Source organism: Macrotis lagotis, chromosome 3, assembly GCF_037893015.1.
Source record: "Macrotis lagotis isolate mMagLag1 chromosome 3, bilby.v1.9.chrom.fasta, whole genome shotgun sequence".
NCBI lineage: Eukaryota > Metazoa > Chordata > Mammalia > Peramelemorphia > Peramelidae > Macrotis > Macrotis lagotis.
Genome location: NC_133660.1, coordinates 213,115,632 through 213,136,641, shown reverse-complemented (window position 1 = coordinate 213,136,641; position 21,010 = coordinate 213,115,632). Strand labels below are relative to the sequence as shown.

The window sequence follows — 21,010 nt, the reverse complement described above, 5'->3', positions numbered from 1 at the left end:
GGTCCTTTGTAAACTAACTCTATTGTGTCAATCACATACTACATTTGGCACTCTGCCATAGACTGATATGATATTGGCTTTGTTCTCTAAGGTAGTAATGGAAATAGGAAAAGGAAAATATTTAAGGCAAAAAGAGATTAATTTGAAGTAGGGGTTTAGGTGCAGTACTATTTAGTGAGGAAGAAATCATTTCACAGGGAAAGGAATGAAAGGTTCATTAAATATATATTTTATATGGAAACATCATAGAAATAGAAGATAAGTTCCCATATGAATGTACTCCAAGGTTCTGTCTTCAGTCTTCTACTCTCCAAAACCTTCCTTTTCAGAGTCTATCAGCTACCATGGGCTCAATTATCTTGATGTAGATAACTGTCAAACTTAATTTCTCTCCTGAACTATTGTCCAATATTACCAAATACTTGTGCCCCTTAGTGCCCCTTTATGTTTCAAATTCATTATGACCAACAGAAAACACAGTATCTTATCCCTAGATCTGCTGTTCTTCCTCCAAATATGCCTATTCCTATTGCAGGTACCACCATCTTTCTAGTTACTCTGAAATATGGTATCAAAATTTTTCTTATTCCTTCTTTTTTCCTCATTTCTCACATTTTGTTTATGAATCTTGTAAGTCCCATCTCTAGAACATCTCTTGTTTCTTCCCCCTTCCCTCCACTTATATCACCACTAGCCTTGGGCAAGCCCTCATTATACATCCCATTTAATGTCCTTCAGAGAACCTACTGCATTTTTTTATGTTTATTGGTATCTTTTTTTTGCATCACCTAGATTTATTTCTCTTTTCCATCTTGTGCCTCTTCTCAGAAAATCACTTTTTATCCTATAATTTCTTTAAAAGAAAAAAGAGAATTAAGTAAAAATCAGCAAAACCAATCAATACAGTAAATAAATATGATGATATATATACAATATTTTATATCAATGGATCTACTTAACTCTTTAAAGGAGTATGTGGGGAGGGAGGAATGTTTCCTTATATCTCTTTTAGGGGCTATCTTTGCTTTTATAAACTTGCAAAATTCATTTTTAATTATTTTGTAGTTGATTTTTACATTTGCATTGTAGTCTTTACATGAGGGCAGCTAGATAGCACAGGAGATAGACTGCTGGACTCATCTTCCTTAATTCAAATTTCTTATCAGATACTTAATAGCCATGTGACCTTGGGCAAGTCACTTAACCCTTTCTTTTCTTCAGTTTTCTCATCTGTTAATTAAGATGGAGAAGGAAATGGTGAGCTATTCTCATATCAATGTCAAAAAAAACCCTCAAAGGGGGTCAAAAAGAAGTGCATATGACTCAACAATAGCTGAAAAAGCCATTATACATGTTGCTTCCTTGGCTCTATTTACTTCTTTTTGCATTGGTTCACCTAACTCTTCTTATACTTTTTAGTATTCATCATATTCGTTGCTTCTGTTTTAGTTTTTTAATTGATATTTTATTTTTCTAATTACCTGTTATAAAAGTTTTTCACCATTTAACCACATGCATATGCATATTTTTATGTTACATGATTTCCTTCCATCCTCTCTTCCCACCTTCCTCCCTTCTGCAGCAAACAGTGAACATGAACATTGTACATACACATTTATGTATATATAACATGTTTACAGATTAGTTATTTTCAGCATGATGGATTAGGATTAAGGGAAAATAAATAAATTCATGAGATAGGAAAGAAATTCATAAGAGAAATTATTAAAAAGTTATTGTAATGTTCATTCAGATTCTGTAGGTTTTTTTAAATTTTGTTTTGTTTTTCTTGCTCTGGATGAGGATAACATTATCCATTGTTGTCTCCTAAGGCTGTCCAAGCTCTTTGACCTGTTGAGAGGAGCTGCATCTGTCAAGGTTGATTAATTCACAATGTTGTTCCTAATGCATACAATGTTCTCTTGGTTCTGCTCCCTTCACTTAGCTTCAGTTCCTATAATTTATTCCATGATTCTCTAGAGTCCTACCATTCATGCTTTCTTATAGAACAATTCCATAACATTGATATACCATAACTTGTTGAGCCATTTCCCAATTGATGGACATCTCCTCATTTTCCAATTCTTTGCCACTACCAAAAGAGCTGCTATGAATATTCTGGAACATGTGGGACCTTTCCCATTTTTTATGATTTCTTTGGGATGTAAGCCTAGTGTTGGAATATCAAAGAGTCTGATCAATTTTGTTGCTCTTTGGGCATAGGTCCACATTGCTCTCTAGAATGGTTGGATCAGTTCACAACTCCATTAATATTCTGAATCATCCCACAACCTCACCTCATTGATTATTTTCCCTTTTTGTCATTTTAGCTAATCTGATAGGTGTGAGGTGATATGTCATTGAATTTGCATTTTTCTAATCAGAAATGATTTGGAACATTTTTTCATATGATTATATATAGCTTTAATGTCTTCATTTGAAAATGGTCTGTTTATATCCTTTGACCATTTATCAGTTGAGGAATGACTTATAATCTTATAAATTTGATTAATTCTCTGTATATTTTATAAATGAGACCTTTATCAGAACCTCTAGCTATGAAAATTATTTCCCAAGTTTCTGTTTTACTTCTAATTTCTGCAGAATTGGTTTTATTAATGCAAAATATTTTTTATTTTAATATAGTCAAAATCATCCATTTTGGAATTTATAATGTACTTTATTTCTTTTTTGGTCATAAATTTCTCCCCTTTCCATAGATCTAACAGATAAAGTATTTTTTGGTCTGTTAATTGGTCTATGACATCATCCTTTATGTCTAAATCCTGTATGCATTTTGACCTTATTTCAGTATCAGGTGTGAGATGTGGGTCTATGCCTAATTTTTGCCATACTGTTTTCCAGTTTTCCCAACAATTTTGTCAAATAGTGATTTCTTATCCCAGAAGACACTGTCTTTGGGTTTGTCAAAGAGTAGATTACTGTAGTCAGTTATTACTATTTCTTTAGAAGCTATCCTCATCCACTGATCCATTACTGTATATCTTAGCCAATACCAGATGTATCACCTTCCTTTATAGTTTTTTCTATCAGTTTTCTTGATATTTTTAACCTTTTGTTACTTTATTACTATTTTTTTAGAACTCAGTAAAATAGTCATTTTGTAGTTATTTGATTATTATAGCAGTGAATAAGTAATTTAATTTTGGGTAAAATTTTAATTTTTATTATATTAACTTAATATTATATTATATGAGTTTAATATTATATTTTATAAGCAAATGGCATTTTTTCAATCATTTAAATCTGACATTATATAGGTAAGAAGTACTTTCTAATTGTATTCATACAGTTTCTGGGTTTTCCTTGGGAAGTAGATTCCCAAGTATTTATTGTTGTCTGCAGTTACTTTAAATGGAGTTTCTGTTTCCATCTCTTGCTCTTGGGCTTTGTTTCATATATATAGAAATGCTGATTATTTATGTGAGTTTATTTTTTTATCCTGAAACTATGCTGAATTTTTTTAATTGTTTCAAGTAGCTTTTTACATGATTTTCTTAGATTCTTTAAATATACATATACATATATATATGTATATATATATGTATATAATTTGCAAAGAATGAAAATTTTCCTTCCTCATTGCCAATTCTGATTCCTTCAATTTCTTTTTCTTGTCTTATTATGAAAGCTAACATTTCTAATGGTGATATTAGGCATCCTTGATTCACCCTGATCTTGTTGGAAATGCTCTTTGTTTGTCCTCATTACAGAAAATATTTGGTTTTAGATAGATACTGCTTATAATTAAAAAATACTCCATTTATTCCTTCTCACATGATTTCTATTGGTTTTGTAATTGATATGCTCAATTGAGTATTTTCTTAATATTGAACCATCCCTGCCTACCTGGTATGAATCCTACCTGATCATGGTTTATTAACCTAGTAATCAATGTTCATTAGGGAAGTTGGTCTATGATTTTCTTTGTCTGTTTTGGTTCTTCCTGGTTTAGGTATCAGCAACATATTGGTGTCACAAAAGGAATTTGACAGAACTCCTTCTCCTATTTTTTAAAATAGTTTATGTAGAATGCGAATTAATTGTTCCTTAAATGTTTGGTAGAATTCACCTGTAAATCGGTCTGAACCCAGAGACTTCTGTTAATCTGAACAGTATATAGCTTTGTAAATATTCATCCATTTCACTCAGGTTATCAAATTTATTTGCATACAGTTTGATAAAATAGCTCCAAATTACCTTTTTAATATTTTCCTCATTGGTGATTAGTTCATCCTTTTCACTTTTGATACTGGTAATTTGGTTATTCTATTTATTTTTAATGCTGATTAACCAAAGGTTTATCTATTTATCATTTATTTATTTATTTATTTATTTATTTATTTATTAGGTCAATGTTTTCTTGCTTTCAATTTTATTAATCTCTCCTTTGATTTTCAGAATTTCTTATTTAGTATTTAACCTGGGATCATTAATTTGTTCTTTTTCTAATTTTTTTTTAGTTGTATACCCAATAAATTGACCACCTCATTCTCTATTTTATTTATATAAGCATTTAGAGATATAAAATTTTCCCTAAAAATTGCCTTAACTGCATCCCATAAATTTTAGTATGATGTCTCATTGTTATCTTTTTTAATGTATTTTTTATTATTTCACTGATTTTTTTGTTTGATCCACTCATTCTTTAAAAATTAAGTTATTTAGGGGCAGCTAGGTGGCACAGTGGATAAAGCACCAGCCCTGGAGTCAGGAGTACCTGGGTTCAAATCCAGTCTCAGACACTTAATAATTACCTAGCTGTGTGGCCTTGGGCAAGCCACTTAAACCCACTGCCTTGCAAAAACCTAAAAAAATTAAGTAATACAATTTCCAATTAACTTTTGGTTATCTTTCCATGATACTTTATTACATTTTTTAAACTGCATCATGATCTGAAAAGTATGTATTTATTATTTCTGCCTTTCTGCATTTGATTATAAGGTTTTTATACCCTAGTATGTGGTCAGTTTTGGAAAAGGTACCATGTACTGTAGAGAAAAAGGTATATTCTTTTCTATCCCCATTAAGTTTTCTCTAAAGTTCTATCATACATATCTAAGTTTTTTTTTTTTAAGATTTGATTCAGGTGTGACTAGGTGGTACAGTGAATAGAGCACCGGCCTTGTAGTCAGGAGTTCCTGGGTTCAAATCTGACCTCAGACACAATAATTACCTAGCCATGTGGCCTTGGGCAAGCCACTTAAGCCCATTGCCTTGAAAAATCTAAAAAAAAATAAAAAGATTTGATTCACCCTCTTAACTTCCTTCTAGTTTATTTTGTGTTTAGATTTATGTAGTTCTGAGCGAGGGAGGTAAGGTCCCCTATTAAAGTTTTGCTGTCTATGTTTCCTTCTATTTCAGTCAGCTTTTCTTTCAGGAATTTGGACACTAAACCACAAGGTGAATACAAGTTGAATAATGATAAAGTTCATTGCCTATGGTGTCTTTTAAAGATGTAGTTTCCTTCCTTATCCCTTTTAATGAGATTGATTTTTGCTTTTTGCTTATCTCAGATCAGGATTGCTAAACCTGATTTTTTTTTTACTTCAGCTGAAGCATAATATATTTTGCTCTAGCCTTTTACCTTTATCTTGTGTATATCTCTCTCAGCTTCAAATGTGTTTCTTGTAAATATCATATTAAAAGATTCTGGTTTTTAATTGATTCTCCTATGTACTTCCATTTTATGAGAAAGTTCATCCCATTCACATTTACAGTTATGATTACTAATTCTGTATTTTACTCTCTGCTATCTTTCATAATTTATATTTTTTCCTCTTTCCTTTTATTCCTCCTCACCAAAGTTTTACTCCCTTTCCCCTTTAACTTTTTAAAAAAAATTAACTTTCAGCTTCTTTTCACCTTTATCAACCCGTCTTCCCTCTTCTTTCTGTTTACCCTCTTCCACACACACAAACACTTCCCTGTAGAGTAGGAAAGGTTTTTAAACCTAAGTGAGAATGTATCTTATTTTCTCTCTGGGCCAAATCTATTGAATAGAATTTACACAGTGTTCACAGACCTGTCAATCAGCAAGTTGATTCAGTGATTGCTTGATTGTTGATATACCTCAATAGTCACTAAGTACCCTCCCCTCTTCTGTCTCATTAGAAATACACTTCTCAAGAGTCATGAATCACAACAAATTATAATCATTTTGTATCTTATCCTCTTTTCAGTTACCCTCCAATGATACACAATCCTTAGGCCTCAAAGCTTTATGCAAAGCCAAATCATTTCATGAACTGCCCTCCCAAGCATATTGTTTCCCACACTCCCTGTTAAATAGGTTGCCAACCTCTGCCCCTAAAGTCACTTCTCCTTTAATAAACTAGAGTCTCTAAGTGTTCTAAGTATCGGGACACTCTAAGGGTCTCTCTTAAGAACTTTACAGTTGATTGTAAGGTATGGAAAATACTGACTCTGGATCACCCAGCATAGGATGCCCTTATCACAGAAAGTGCTTAGCTTTATGAGTAAGAAGTTTAGAGTAAACACCCCAGCTTCTCTTTTTGGGCTTTTTGTCTCAAAATAGTGAGTTTTTCTTGTTCAATAGAAAGACAAGAACCAACAATACTCATATCCTTTAAATTCAGTCTCTTCAATTATATTCAACCCTTTAACTTTCCTAAGAGAAATAAAATTCTCAGGAGTTACAAATGTTATGTCTTCACTTATAGGTTTACATACAATTTGATGTACTTTTTTTCTTTTATTAAAGATTTTATTTGATTTTACAATTTTCCCCATCTTACTTCCTCCCCTCCCCCGGAAAGCAATTTGTTGGTCTTTACTTTGTTTCCATGTTGTACATTGATCCAAATTGAGTGTGATGAGAGAGAAATCATATCTTTAAGGAAGAAATAAAAATTATCAGAGATAACAAGATCAGATAATAAGATATCAGTTTTTTTCCCCTAAATTAAAGGGAATAGTCCTTGAAATTTATTCAAACTCCATAGTTCTTTATCTGGATATAGATGGTATTCTCCATTGCAGACAACCTAAAATTGTCCCCTCATTGTAGCACTGAGGGAATGAGCAAGTCCATCAAGGTGCTGTTAGGGTGTACAGTGTACAGTGTACAGTGTACAGTGTTTTTCTGGTTTTGCTCATCTCACTCGGCATCAGTTCATGCAGATCCCTCCAGGCTTCCCTGAATTCCTGTCCCTCCTGGTTTCTAATAGAACAATAGTGTTCCATGACATACATATACCACAGTTTGCTAAGCCATTCCCCAATTGAAGGACATTTACTTGGTTTCCAATTCTTTGCCACCACAAACAAGGCTACTATGAATACTTTTCTAAAAGTGATGTTTTTACCCTGGAAATTCTTGACTTTTTATTTCTCCATATGAATTTACTTACCATATTTTCTAACTCATTAAAGTAATTTTTTTGGAATTTTGATTGGTAGGGCACTATACAGGTAGCTTAGTTTTGATAGAATTGTCATTTTTATTATATTTATTATATTTTATTATATTAAATTAGCTCTACCTATCCATGAGTAGTTGATATTTACCCAGTTAATTAAATTTGTGTGACAAGTGCTTTATTATTGTTTTCAAAAAGTTTCTTAGTCTGCCTTGGCAAATAGACTCCCAAGTATTTTATATTGTCTGAGGATACTTTGAATGGGATTTCTCTTTCTAGCTCTTCATGCTGTATCTTGCTAGACATATATAGAAAAGATGATGATTTATGAGGGTTTATTTTATATCCTACAACTTTGCTAAAATTACTAATTAGTTTCAGTAGTTTTTTTTTTTGGATGATTTCTTGGAATTCTCTAGGTATACCATCATATCATCTGCAAAGAGTGAGAGTTTTGTTTCTTCCTTCCCAATTCTAATTCCTTCAATTTCCTTTTTCTTCTTTAATTGCTGAAGCTAACATTTCTAATATGATATTGAATAGTAGTGGTGATAATGGGCATACTTGCTTCACCCCTGATCTTATTGGGAATGTCTCTAGCCTTTCCCCATTGAATATAATGCTTTTTGATGGTTTCAGATAGACACTGCTTTTTATTCTGAGTAACAGCCAATTTATTCCTACACTCTACGGTATTTTTAATAGAAATGGGTGCTGTATTTTTTTCAAATCTTTTCCAGCATCTATTGATATGATCATATAATTTCTGATAGGTTTGTTGTTGATATAATTGATTATACTAACAGTTTTCCTAATATTGAACCAACCCTACATTCCTGGGATAAATCCTACTTGATCATAATGTATAATCCCAGTGATAACTTGTAATCATTTTGTTGAGATTTTATTTAAGATTTTTGCATTGATATAGATTCATCAGTGAGATAACTCTCTAAGTTTCTTTCTCTGTTTTAGCTCTTCCTGGTTTAGGTACAAGCACCATAATGGTTTCATAGAAAGACTTAGTCAGAGTTCCACCTTTCCCTATTTTTCCAAGGAGTTTATATAGAATTGGAACCAATTATTCCTTAAAAGTTTGGTAGAATTGTCTTGTGAATCCTTCAGGCCCTGGAGATTTTTTCTTAGGGAGTTCAATGATGGCTTGTTGATTTTGTTTTTCTGAGATAGGTTTATATAGGTATTTAATCTCCTCTTCATTTAACCTGGACAACTTATATTTTTATAAATATTCATCCATTTCACTTAGTTTATTAAGTTTATTGGCATAGACTTGGGCAAAATAATTTCAAATTATTACTGTAATTTCCTCCTCGTTGGTGGTGAGTTCACCTTTTTTTCAGTTATGATACTAGCAATGGTTTTCTTCTTTCCTTTTTTTTAATCAAATTGACCAGAGGTTTATCAATTTTATTGTTTTTTTTTATAAAACCAACTTTTGGTTTCATTTATTAATTCAAATTTTTTTGCTTTTGATTTTATTAATTTCTCCTTCAATGTTTAGAATTTCTAATTTGGTATTTAATTGGGGATTTTTAATTTATTCTTTCTCTAATTTTTTTAGTTGTATATTTAGTTCATTGATTTTCTCTTTCTCTAATTTATTCATGTAAGCATTTAAAGATATAATATATCCTCTGAGAGCCTCTCTGAGTGAATCCCATAGGTTTTGCTATGTTGTTTCATTATTGTCATTATCTAGGATAAAATGATTAATTCTTTCTATAATTTGTTTTTTGGTCCACTCATTCTTTAAAATGAGGTTATTCAGTTTCCAATTGATTCTGGGTCTATATCTCCTTGGCCCAATATTGCATATGACTTTTATTGCATTGTGATCTGAGAAAGATGTATTCACTATTTCTGCCTTTCTGCAGTATATCATGAGGTTTTTATGTCCTAGTATATAGTCAATTTATGTATAAGTGCCATGTACTGCAGAGAAAAAGGTATATTCCTTTCTATCCCCATTCAATTTTCTCCATAAGTCTACCATATCTAGTTTTTCTAACAATCTATTACCTCCTTAACTTCTTTCTTGTTTATTTTATGATTCGATTTATCTAGATCTGAGAGTGGGAGATTGAGGTCTCCCACTAGTTGAGTTTTGCTGTCTATATCTTCCTGTAGTTCTTTCAACTTCTCCTCTAAGAATTTGAATGCTCTCCCATTGGGTGCATATATATATTCAGTATTGAAATAACTTTATTGCCTATGGTACCATTTAGGAGGTTAATGTTTCCTTCCTTGTCTCTTTTAATGCTATCTATTTTTGCTGCTGCTTTGTCTGAAATAAGGATTGCTACCCCTGCTTTTTTCACTTCAGCTGAAGCAAAATATATTTTGCTCCAACCTTTTACCTTTAGTCTATATGTATCTCTCTGCTTCAAATGAGTTTCTTGTAAAGCAGCATATTGTAGGATTCTGGTTTTTAATCCACTCTGCTATTCACTTATGTTTTAAGGGAGAGTTCATCCCATTCACATTCAAAGTTATGATTACTAATTCTTTATTGCCCTCCCTGCTATCTTCCCTCTGTTTTTATTTTCCCCTTCCCCCTTATATCCGTATTCCCCAGTACTTTGTTTCTGAATACCACCCCCTTCAGTATGTTTGCCCTCCTATATCCACCCCTCTCCTTTCTTTCCCCTTTTTTTCTTTTTCCCTTTTCCCTTCCCTTCCTTTTGTTGGTTCCCCTTTTTTCCTCCACCTCCCTTTCTCTGTCCCCCTCCCCCTTTCCCCTTTTAGCACTTGAAAGGTTCAATGTTTTTTAAGTTAACTGAGTATGTGTGTAAGTTGATTTTAAGCCAAGTCTGATGAGAAGATTCAGGTATTTCTCATCTCCTCCTTTCTTCCTCTCTATTACCAAAGGTATTTTGTACCTCTTAGTGTAATGAGATTTATCCCCTTCAGTCCCCTCTCTCCTCCCATCTCCTTCTTGTCCCACTTTTTAAGGAGGTAGTGTTTTTAAAATCATTCTGAGTCATAGAAAATTCTGAGTACCTGTCACTTCTAGCTAAGTATAATCTATCTAATAGAGTTAAAATTCTTGAGAGTTATTAGAGTCTTTCTCCCAAGTTGGGTTATAGCCAGTTTTATCCTATTGGATAGCAGTGTCATGGATAGGTCATGAATGTCCATCACTTCTGCCTAGGTATATTCTCTCTGTTAGAGTTACTATTCTCAAGAGTTATGAGAATCTTTTCCTCATGCTGGGATATAGCCACTTTCAACTTATTGGATAGTTTTTTTTTCTTTACCCTCCTCCCCCCTTTTTTTAACCTTTTCATATGTCTCTTGAACTTCCTGTTTGATGTCCAAATTTTTTATTTAGCTCTGGTCTTTTCATCAGGAATTTTTGTAATTCTTCCATTTCCTTAAATGTCCATCTTTCCCCCACTGAAAAAGAAGACTCAACTTTGCAGGATAGTGGATTCTTAGCTGCATACCAAGCTCCCTTGCTTTTCAGAATATCTTGTTCCAGGCCCTTCAATCCCTTCATTTTGATGCAGCCAGGTCCTGCGTAATCCTTACTGTGTCTCCCTGTTATTTAAATTGTTTCCTTCTGGCTGCTTGCAGGATTTTCTCTTTTATCTGATAGTTCTGGAATTTTACCACAACATTCCTTGGTGTTTTCATTTTAGGATCTCTTTCTGGAGGGGATAGATGTATTCTTTCAATAACTACTTTGCCCTCTGGTTTCATGATATCAGGGCAATTTTCCATCATTACATCCTGTAATATTAAGTCCAGGCTGTTTTTTCCTCTTTAATGTTTTCAGGAAGTCCAATAATTCTCAGGTTTCCCCTCCTTGATCTATTCTTGAGGTCAGCGATTTTGCTATGAAGTATTTTAAATTTTCTTCTATTTTTTCTAGTTTTTGAATTTGTTTAACAGGCTCTTGCTGTCTCATAAAGTCATTAGTTTCCACAGAATCCATTCTTTTTTTTAGGAGGAGTTTTCTTCATTTACTTTTTGCAACTCCTTTTCCACTTGGTCAATTCTACTTTTGAATGAGCTTTCCATTTGAACAATTGATGTTTTGAGGCAATTATTTTCTTTATACATTTGCCTAATTTAGGATCTGAGAGATTTATTCTCATTTTGTATTTGTCCAATTGAAGATCTGAGAGAATTATTCTCATTTTGTATTTGTACAATTGTATTTTCCCAATGATTTGTTTTCTTGTTGCAAGGTGTTAATTTTCTCTTGGGTTCCTTTTTCCAAATTTTCCAATCGATTTTTAATCTCCTTCATTATTTCTTCAAGGAAGTCTTTCTGTCCTGGAGACCAGATTATATTCTCTGAGATTCTAGGTCTTTCTGAATTAGAATCTTTTCCTTCCAACAATTTTTCTGTGGATCCACCTTTCACTGACCTTTCTTCATTTTGCAAAGACATTGAGTTGGGGAGGGACTGGTTCACAGAGGTTTGGTATTGGTACCCCTAGAGGCTTTACATACTGAGTGCAATTTCTCCAGCTGATCAGTAGGAGGTGCTCATTGCTTTCTCTGGAGTGTCTCTGACCTTGATTGAGGCCTACTCCCTTAGCCTGAAGGGAGTGATTGAAGTTGTTAAATACTTTTGCCTTCAGTCAATGGTGGGCTTTACCCTGTGGTGAGGTCATCCCTCTCCCTATTGTAAGCTGGGCTGGTTCTTCTGCTCACATACCTGTGCCCTGGGCCAAGAGTAGTCTGTAATTGTGTTTGTTCTGGGAAAAGGCCTCAGCCCCAATGGAAGTGTAGACTCAGAGTTCCTCAGAACTGAGTAGCCCAGGGATGGTGTCTGCAGCTCTCCTGCAATGGAACTTTCCCCCTGCCCCAGCCCTGTCGGGAAGCTCCAGAGGGTCAGCACCAACACCAATGCCTCTGCTCCCTAGTAGACCCAAGCCCCCGTGGTCTAGCCCCGCCACTGATCAAGCATGTCTGCCACTCAGGCCCTCAGGCACCCGGGGCTCCAATCCAGCCCCCTAATCAGGCTGATCAGAGGCTGATCCACCCTCTGTGCCCAGCTGAGGAAGACAAATCCTGAGGTAGATGTTCTTTCTCCTGACTTTTCTTTCTGGGTTTTGTGGGTTGGATTTCTGTTAAGAGGTTTGTTTCATAGCATAGATGGGGAAAGATCAGGAGGCTTTAGAACTGTGCCTGTCTTCTCTCTGCCATCTTGGCCATAAGTCTCCCAATTTCATATTCTTGACTGACATTTGTTTTGTTTTGTTTTTTTCCCCTTCTTTTCCTTTTAATGCAACTCAAGTCTTGTATTTGGAGACTGAATTCTCTGTTCAGTTCTGGTCCTTTTATCAGGAAATTTTGAAAGTCCTCTATTTTATTGAACATCCATCTTTTTCCCTTGATGGAATAAGCTGAATTTTGCAGGATAGTGAATTCTTGGTTGTAATACAAGGTCCTTTTCCCTTCAATATATGGTATTCCAGGTTCTCTGGTCCTTCAATGTTGAAGTTGATAAATCCTCTGTACATTTGATTGTGTTTTATTTTTGTTAGTTAGCTTTTGTGTTTCCTTTTCTACTTGGTTAATTTTGCTCTTTATTTACATTCCTTTTCCATCTGATTACTTTTACTTTTAAAAGAGATGCTATATTTGGTCAATTTTTCATTATTTTCCTGCATGATTCTCATTTCTTTTTTCCATTTTTCTTCTTACCCTCTTCTTTGCTTTTTAAATTCTTTTTTAAGCTCTTCTATGAACTTTTGGATTTGAGTCCAGTTCATTGACTATTTTGATATTTCTCCTGATGGTAATTTTTCACTTTTTTCTTCTAAGGTGGCATTATTATCATGTTTATCTGCATAGTAGCTTTCTTTTGTGAGAACTCTTTTAGCTTTTTTGCTCATCTTTATTGTTTGAGCTCTGCTCCTGGGTTTTAAGAGTATAGATCCAATTTTTTTTTATGCTGGGGCTGGGTCTTATCCCTGGCTTGTTCTTAGACAAGATGTTGCCATGCAGTCCAGGTCTTTCCTTTGCAAAGTTTTGTTTCTTCTTTAATGTCCAGTTTCTGCCTAAGCAGTGGTTTGTTCCCAATCTAGTTCTGTTTTTTTCTGCAGTGATCCCAGGGTTTAGCCTTTTTTGGGATTTGAACCCTCCCTGCTGGCCTGCTATATAGCTGCCAGAACCTATGCTGTTGTGAAGCTTTGTGGACCTGGGTCTGTGACTAAAAACCTCCCCAGGGCTTTCTGGCTGTCCTTCCTCACTTGGCTTTTGCTTCCCTTTTTCTTCCACAGAGATAGACCTTCATTGAAGATCCTTCATGATGCCTATCATTGAAAATTTCTTTGGATCTTCTCTTTCTCTTGGTGGGATCTGTAGCTTTAATGTCTGTGCAGAGGCTTCATTTAACTTTGTGTGGGGATAAGCTCCAGGAGCTTTGATGCTGCCATCTTGACTCTATCTCAGAAGTTCCTCATATTCATTGCTTCTTGTGGCATGACAATATTTCATCATATTCATGGGTAAGAATTTGTTTAGTCATTCCTCAGTCAAAAGTCATCTAATTTGTTTTTAAGTTCTTTGTAACTACAAAGAATGCTGATATAATATTTAGTGAGTATGGAGTCTTTCTTTTTATCAATGCCTTCCTTTGGATATGCCTAATAGCACAATTTCTGGTTCAAATATGAGCATTTTACCCATTTTTATTTGAATAATTATAAATTATTTTTTAGAATGAGTATCTTATCCATCAATGCTTTAATGAAATTATCTTTGCCAAACATATAGATGAATTTGCACTTTTTTTCCATGCCTGTGTCCTTGGAGACCTTAGACATTTGTTCGTTAAATTGAATGCATAAGTTCATAACATAATTTGAATTTAGAACTAGAAGACACATTTGAGTCCATTAGGTCCACCCTCTCCTCCACCCTCTCTTCCCATTTTATATTTGATTGGTACACCTATTAATGGTCTCATGCCAAAAAAAAGTATTTTTTCTTGGCAGTTTTCTTCATTTGAAATAGAGAGATTATTGGGTGGTGAACCAGGAGAACTTGAATCCCATCTTGATCATTCAGTTAACCTCACCTTGAACAATTTATTTCCTGTCTCTGGGCCCCAGTTTCCTGATCCACAAAATGAGAAAGGAATGTAAACTAAAAGATCTCTGAATTCCCTTCTGGCTCTAACTTTCTGTGATTATTTGATTGTTAGAAACATTTTTTTTTTCTTTCAGCATGTATCTTAGGAGATGTTGTGATAGAACTTTTCAAAATAATCTGGAAAATATGTGATGAATTGGGGTATTGCCAGACAATGTATATCTCAGAAAGACAGGTGGTTAAAGTTACTGATGGCTTCGGAGATGTGGGAACAAATGTTTCACTGGCTTACTGCAAGCTACCAAGTTCATTTTCTAAACAAAGGTACTCCTTAGCCCTGATAAATTCTCTTTTCTTTGATTTTATGACAGGAAAACTGATATTTAATGCAATTCTTGTCTAACAAAGCTCCTACTAAAGTAACAAACAGGTGAATTTGAGATGTAACATTTTATATTGTAATCTAAAAAGTGTAATTGGATTAAATTTAGGTAGTGAACTGAGCCTTTTGGAGTTCTGCACTTATAACACCAATGAAATTAGGATTACAAAGAAAACTGGTTACCTAAATTTAAGCTACTTATGTTGTACATCAGCATTGTATCTATCTGATCCTAGTAGAAAGTAATGGATATTGTGGAGAATTTTTTTATGGACGATATGTTATGCACTATTAAAAGTAGCTTTTCCGGGGTGGCTAGGTGGTGCAGTGGATAGAGCACCGGCCTTGGAGTCAGGAGTACCTGGGTTAAATCCGACCTCAGACATTTAATAATTACCTAGCCGTGTGGCCTTGGGCAAGCAACTTAACCTCATTGCCTTGAAAAATGTAAAAAAAAGAAACCAGTAGCTTTTCATGAAGAGGTAGTGACGAGTAATACAAAAAAAAAAAGACTTGAATTCACAATATTAAATTTCAGTTCAATTCAGTAAGTATCTTAAGTGCCTACTATACACCAGGCATTTTATATAGACATGTAATGAAAAAGATAAACTTAGCTTAACCTCTAGGAGGATAAATCCCTTGACCTCTGTAAGTTTCAGTCTTCTTAGTTATCACAAGTTGACAGCAAAATCTTCATTGAGCTCATAAGGATTTTGTAATGGGATACATTTTTAACTGAGAAGCTCTAGAAGTGTGAATTCTTAGAAGTTTGATTCTATAAGAATTTATGAAATAACAATATGGCAGGGATCATGGCAGATGCTAACAGACTCAAGGATAAAAATAAAATAAGTCCCACCTTGAAGGATCCTAGAGAATATTGATGAGTATTTAGAAAGTGGTAAACTACCTTGTCAATTGCTGTCATCTTAATCTACCTTATTAGATAAGAAATGCATCCCATTGCTCCAAATTCCATATGGACATTCTTTCTCCATTTTAAAGATTAGAAATTCAAATCTTTGTCTTAAGAGTTAGATCTCTACTTCCAACCTATGTAGACTAGCTTATTAATGTAACACTAAGGACATTTTACATAAATTTTTCTAGTTTATTGATTTTTATAATCTAATACACAATGGAAGATCTGTTTAATATACTACACATACTTGGGACATTTTAATTTTCCAGTGGCCTATTTTCAAAATGTTTAGACAATGGAAGGGCTCAGAATATAACAATAGATGGTTTCTCTGAGTAATGGTGGCACAGATTTCATCCCTAAAAACAGAAACAGAAACAAAAGCAATATAACAGAATCATATTTTGATCTTGTCAATGATGTATTGTTATGTTGGAGACCCTCTATTTCAGCTCTGAATCTGATGAGAAAGCCTTGGAAATTAATTTGGGGACACATGTGGGAAGTAGTCTTATTTATCTGTATGATACATTTACCCTTTACCTATTTATCATCTCTTAATAGAAGTCACCAAATTTGAAGGCATATTGTACCTGTTGAATAGTGTACTGATGAATCCTTGAGTAGCAGACATCTGGAGTAGAAATTACTTCATTTTTCTTTACATAAAGATTTATTACATTTATAGACCACCTTCAACTTTCCAAAATTGAGAAGTTTATGTGGTCCATAAGATCTGGAATTTATTGAAACTTGGACACTAGATCCAGGAATTTTTAACCTGAACAGATTTCGAGTTCCTGTGAAATTGGTACTTAAAAAATATTGTTGTTGTTCTAGTCTTATCTGACTCTTCCTGACCCCATTTAAGGTTTTCTTGGCAAAGGAACTGAAGTGGTTTGCCGTTTCCTTCTCCAGTTCATTTTACATGAAGAAACTGAGGCAAATAAGATTAAGTGATTTGCCCATGGACATACAGGAAGTGTCTGAGGATGGATTTGAACGCAAAAAGATGAGTTTTCTTGACATCAAGACTGGTACTCTATGCACTATGGTGCTACCTAGCTTCCTAAGTGAGGCTATAGCTTGCTCTTCTTATAGGATCTTTACTTGATGGGCCTTATGGTCCATAAAATTCACCTGAGATAACTTAGGACCAATAAATGTAAACTCCTTGAGGGCAAAAACTTCAACACCTAACATTATGCCTGTTATAGAGTAGATATTTAATAAATGATTGTTAAATTGAAATTTGAGCAAAATTATCAGGGTTTTCTGTACCTAAATCTGCACTTCTTTCAGATATGATTAATCCATAATGATATTTTCCCATATTTTCTTTTATTACAAAACCGGTAACAATATATTCCTCTTTTCGTGATTTAGACATTATTTGGATATGAATAGGCATGAGTAACCTATAATATATTTTCAAGGAAGAATTGCATTTGGAAAATGGTCTAATGCCAGTTATCAAAATTGAGACTAGGGGGCCCAGCTAGTAAAACTGAGTATAGCTTAAATCAGATTACTATATAATTGTGAAAACAACATAGACAATTTGTGGTTTTCTAAGTCAATATGTAGCCTATAGGTGTCTGTTTCAATTTGACATTGACACCATTGGTCTTTGACAGTGATATCCCACAAGATATCATATCTAACTTAAATCCCTTTGTATGTTAGATAGAACTCTCAGGGAAGGCTTTATGAACGACTTTAAAAAGTTGTGTATAATAATGAGAAGACATGGATTGATTGAATCACTTCCATTGGAGGATGTACCTATTCCTTCTCTCCTTATTTCATACTTCCATAAACATTTATTTGTCACCTGCTATATACAGGTGCTGTGCTAGGCTCTGGAAATATCAAAAGAGGCAAAAGATAGATTAATGAGGTCACTGATCCCTCAGAGAGTCAAAGGATTAAATAGCATCTAATTGAATACTTTGTGTAGACTATAGAGTTTTTCTCATCACAGGAAATAGTTTTTAATAATTAGAAATTGCTCATGATACACAAAACAAATCCACACATTTTTTATGATCATATTTTTCTGGGATGGAAGTCTTTTATTTTGGGGGGAGGCAGAGGGAAATATATACTTATATATTATACTTTTAAATGGAAAGAAAATAGTGTCAATGAATCATTTTAAAAATCATAAAGGCAAGAGGAAATCTTGAAGGGAAGAGAGGTAAGGAGATAGTTTTAGAACTATCATGTTTTAAAATAAATATTTTAACAAATCAAAACAACCAAGTTCTACCTAGTAGAGTTTCCTAATGAGGGCCTCTTTTTCTGTTCCTTTTTCTTAGAGAAATGCACATTTCCCAAGTTCATAATAATAAAAAAGGAATTTTAAAAATGTCCCACTGTAGAATATGTTGACCCAAATGGAAAATGATCTCTTGATGCTATTATTCATCACCTGAGAGACTGACTGGTTGCTATGGTCCCTTCAAATTAGAATTCTCTCATTCTGTTTTATCAATCCCATTGTTAATTCATTTTGAGAAAACTGCTCATGCAGAAATTCAATGTTTCCTCTCCCCTTCCTCCAAATATTAAGAATCAAATATGTACAACGAGAGAGGCTATAAGAGCATATAGAATAAGGAGTTTCTTTCACAGTTAGAAACTTCCATGTCCTTGATAGTAGTCTTTTTTACATAATCAATTTACAGAATCTTTCCAATTCTCTAACATGATTAAATGGTACACATATAGCTATTTAATAGACAGTTTTTGAAATGGAAATTGAGGTGGCGCTAGATTTTTGAAGAACCAAATACTTGGAAAGATGTTTTTGTTTTCTTCATTAGGTAGGGCAGTACTCTTCAGGTATGATCCAGTCTTCTGCCATTTTGAATCTCCTCATATTTGCATGGGCGTGAATTTGATTTCTGAGAGACAATAATTAGAAAAAAAATAATAAAGTCCTGGGGAAGCATTTAATTTCCTTGCCTTTTTCACAAAAGCAGCAAAAATCCAAAATCCCTTTTTCATCAGATACCTTTCTGCTAAACAGTTTGAATTTCCTTAGAAAGATTAACCTTCTTCTGTAATGTTATCTGAAGAATTTCTATTTTGTAGCAGTGGCTGCTGACATCTAAGTTGTGATCAAGAAGATGGAAATAGCTCATTCTCCCCCCAAAGCTATGTTGCCATGGTTGTGTCATTTGAAGTCTAAAGGTCACTCTAACAGGGCACTCACTAAACAAGTGGGGAAGGAAAGGAAATAGAGGAGACACATTTTGAATGGAAAATAGTTCTTTTTTTCTCCTGTGAAAAGTTTGAATATGGAGAAATGCTTTTATTCTGAAGGCAGAAATGAATATAATTAAGGGGGACAAATGTTTTAAAAAATGACTTTGTTGAATAATTTTCTGATCTCTATTTTTACAAATGGAGAAATTTGATGGGCTGAATCTCAAAAGACTTTACCATTTCAACCCTACCATTTCATTAGTCATGCTTATCTGCTTCTTCCACGATTTTGAAAAAAATTTTTTTTCTGTGAATAGTTATCAAAAACACATCTAAAGATTGGACAAAATGATCCCTGACCTACCTCTAAATATATACTTCTATGACCTTAAGTTAAAGTCATAATATGGTCTACCATATTGGAAGAAAATGACAGCCAAAAGTTTTCAAATGTGGGAAATATACACATACATAAAAACATGTATGCATATATTTATATATAAACACATATGTGTACATATATTCTAGGATGCATGTATGTAATTTTAAAACAAATAATTTCTCATGTATAAAAAATGTTGTATATATATGAAAACTTCACACATGCCAAGATAGCTTTGATGAGGGTATTAGAAGGGAAAGATAAAATATTGCAAGAAATAGTCCACAAAAGACCACATCTTCAAAATCACTTAATTGACTGAAAGAGTAGATCCCTCTGTATTTATTATTTTACTATGAATAAGTATTTGCTTCAATAGTCAGGTGGTGCTGGATCAAGAAGATTTATCTTTGAGAATTCAGTAAGCCTAGACATTTAATAGCTGTGTGGCCCTGGCCAAGTCGCTTAACTTTGTTTGCCTGTTTGCTCATCTATAAGATGAGCTGGAGAAGAAAATGTCAAATGTTCCATTATTTTTGCCAAGAAAACCCCAAAAAGGATCAAAAAAATCAAACACAATTGAATATAACAGCAACAAAAAAGTAAAATATCTTTTTAAAAGCTTTTTTTTACAATCAGATATCTTTCCTGCATATATATATGTATATATATATATATATATATATACACACACACACATACACACACACACACACACACACACACACACACACACATATATATTCAATATTCTTTGAAAGATCTAACAATACATTGAACTTCATTGGGTGATTTCATTAGTGCAGGGAATTTCCAAGTGAAGAAAAACCTTTGACTAGTGACCACTGGTACCTTCTAGATGATTTAATGTTTTTGAGAGTTGCCTAGAGCAGCATTGTCCAACACAAATTGACTCAGAAAATAACACATTAACCATATCTATGTTGTATTGTATTTTTATTTTTCCTGTTAAACATTTTTAAATTACATTTTTAAGGGGTTTTTTTTGCAAGGCAAATGGGGTTAAGTGGCTTGCCCAAGGCCACACAGCTAGGTAATTATTAAGTGGCTGAGACTGGATTTGAACCCAGGTACTCCTGACTTCAGGGCCGGTGCTTTATCCACTGTGCCACCTAGCTGCCCATCAAATTACATTTTAATCCAGTTCCCAGATACCTCTGGCCTAGAACACTCAACTGTTAAAGTGACTTTTCCAGAGTCAAAAATCTAATATGTGGATTCAACTCCAAGTATTTGCTTTGAGGACTACTCTCTATTAATTTAAGGGAAGACATAAAAAAGAGACATGCTCTTGTCAAAAGTGTTTTTTTCTGTAGTCACTGATAAGATCTAGCACACAATACAAGTAAAAGCATTGCTTAAATGTGATAATTTTGACAATTTTTTTACAATCCATCTCCAGACAAAGAACTGATGAGGTCCAAATGCAGATTCAAACTATACTTTTTTTTTTGCTTTTTTGCTTTCTATAATATTCTTGGGTTTTGGTTTTTGTTTGTATTTTTTTAGTCTGTGTTTTCCTTTTCAAATTGGCTAATATGGAAATGTTTTGCATGACTGGACAAGCAAAATCTATATATTGCTTGTCTTCTCAAGGAAGGTAGTGGGGA

The 21,010-nt window shown here is 33.7% G+C and overlaps 1 protein-coding gene across 1 annotated transcript in view; it reads left to right on the top strand.

The window, feature by feature from the left end:
• The window catches only part of EVC2 (EvC ciliary complex subunit 2), a 205,009-nt gene that overhangs the window by 40,716 nt on the left and 143,283 nt on the right, over positions 1 to 21,010 (top strand). The window contains exon 5 of the mRNA XM_074231593.1: positions 13,828 to 13,891. Coding sequence (XP_074087694.1) covers positions 13,828 to 13,891 — 64 coding nt within the window. The remainder of the gene's footprint in view (positions 1 to 13,827; positions 13,892 to 21,010) is intronic.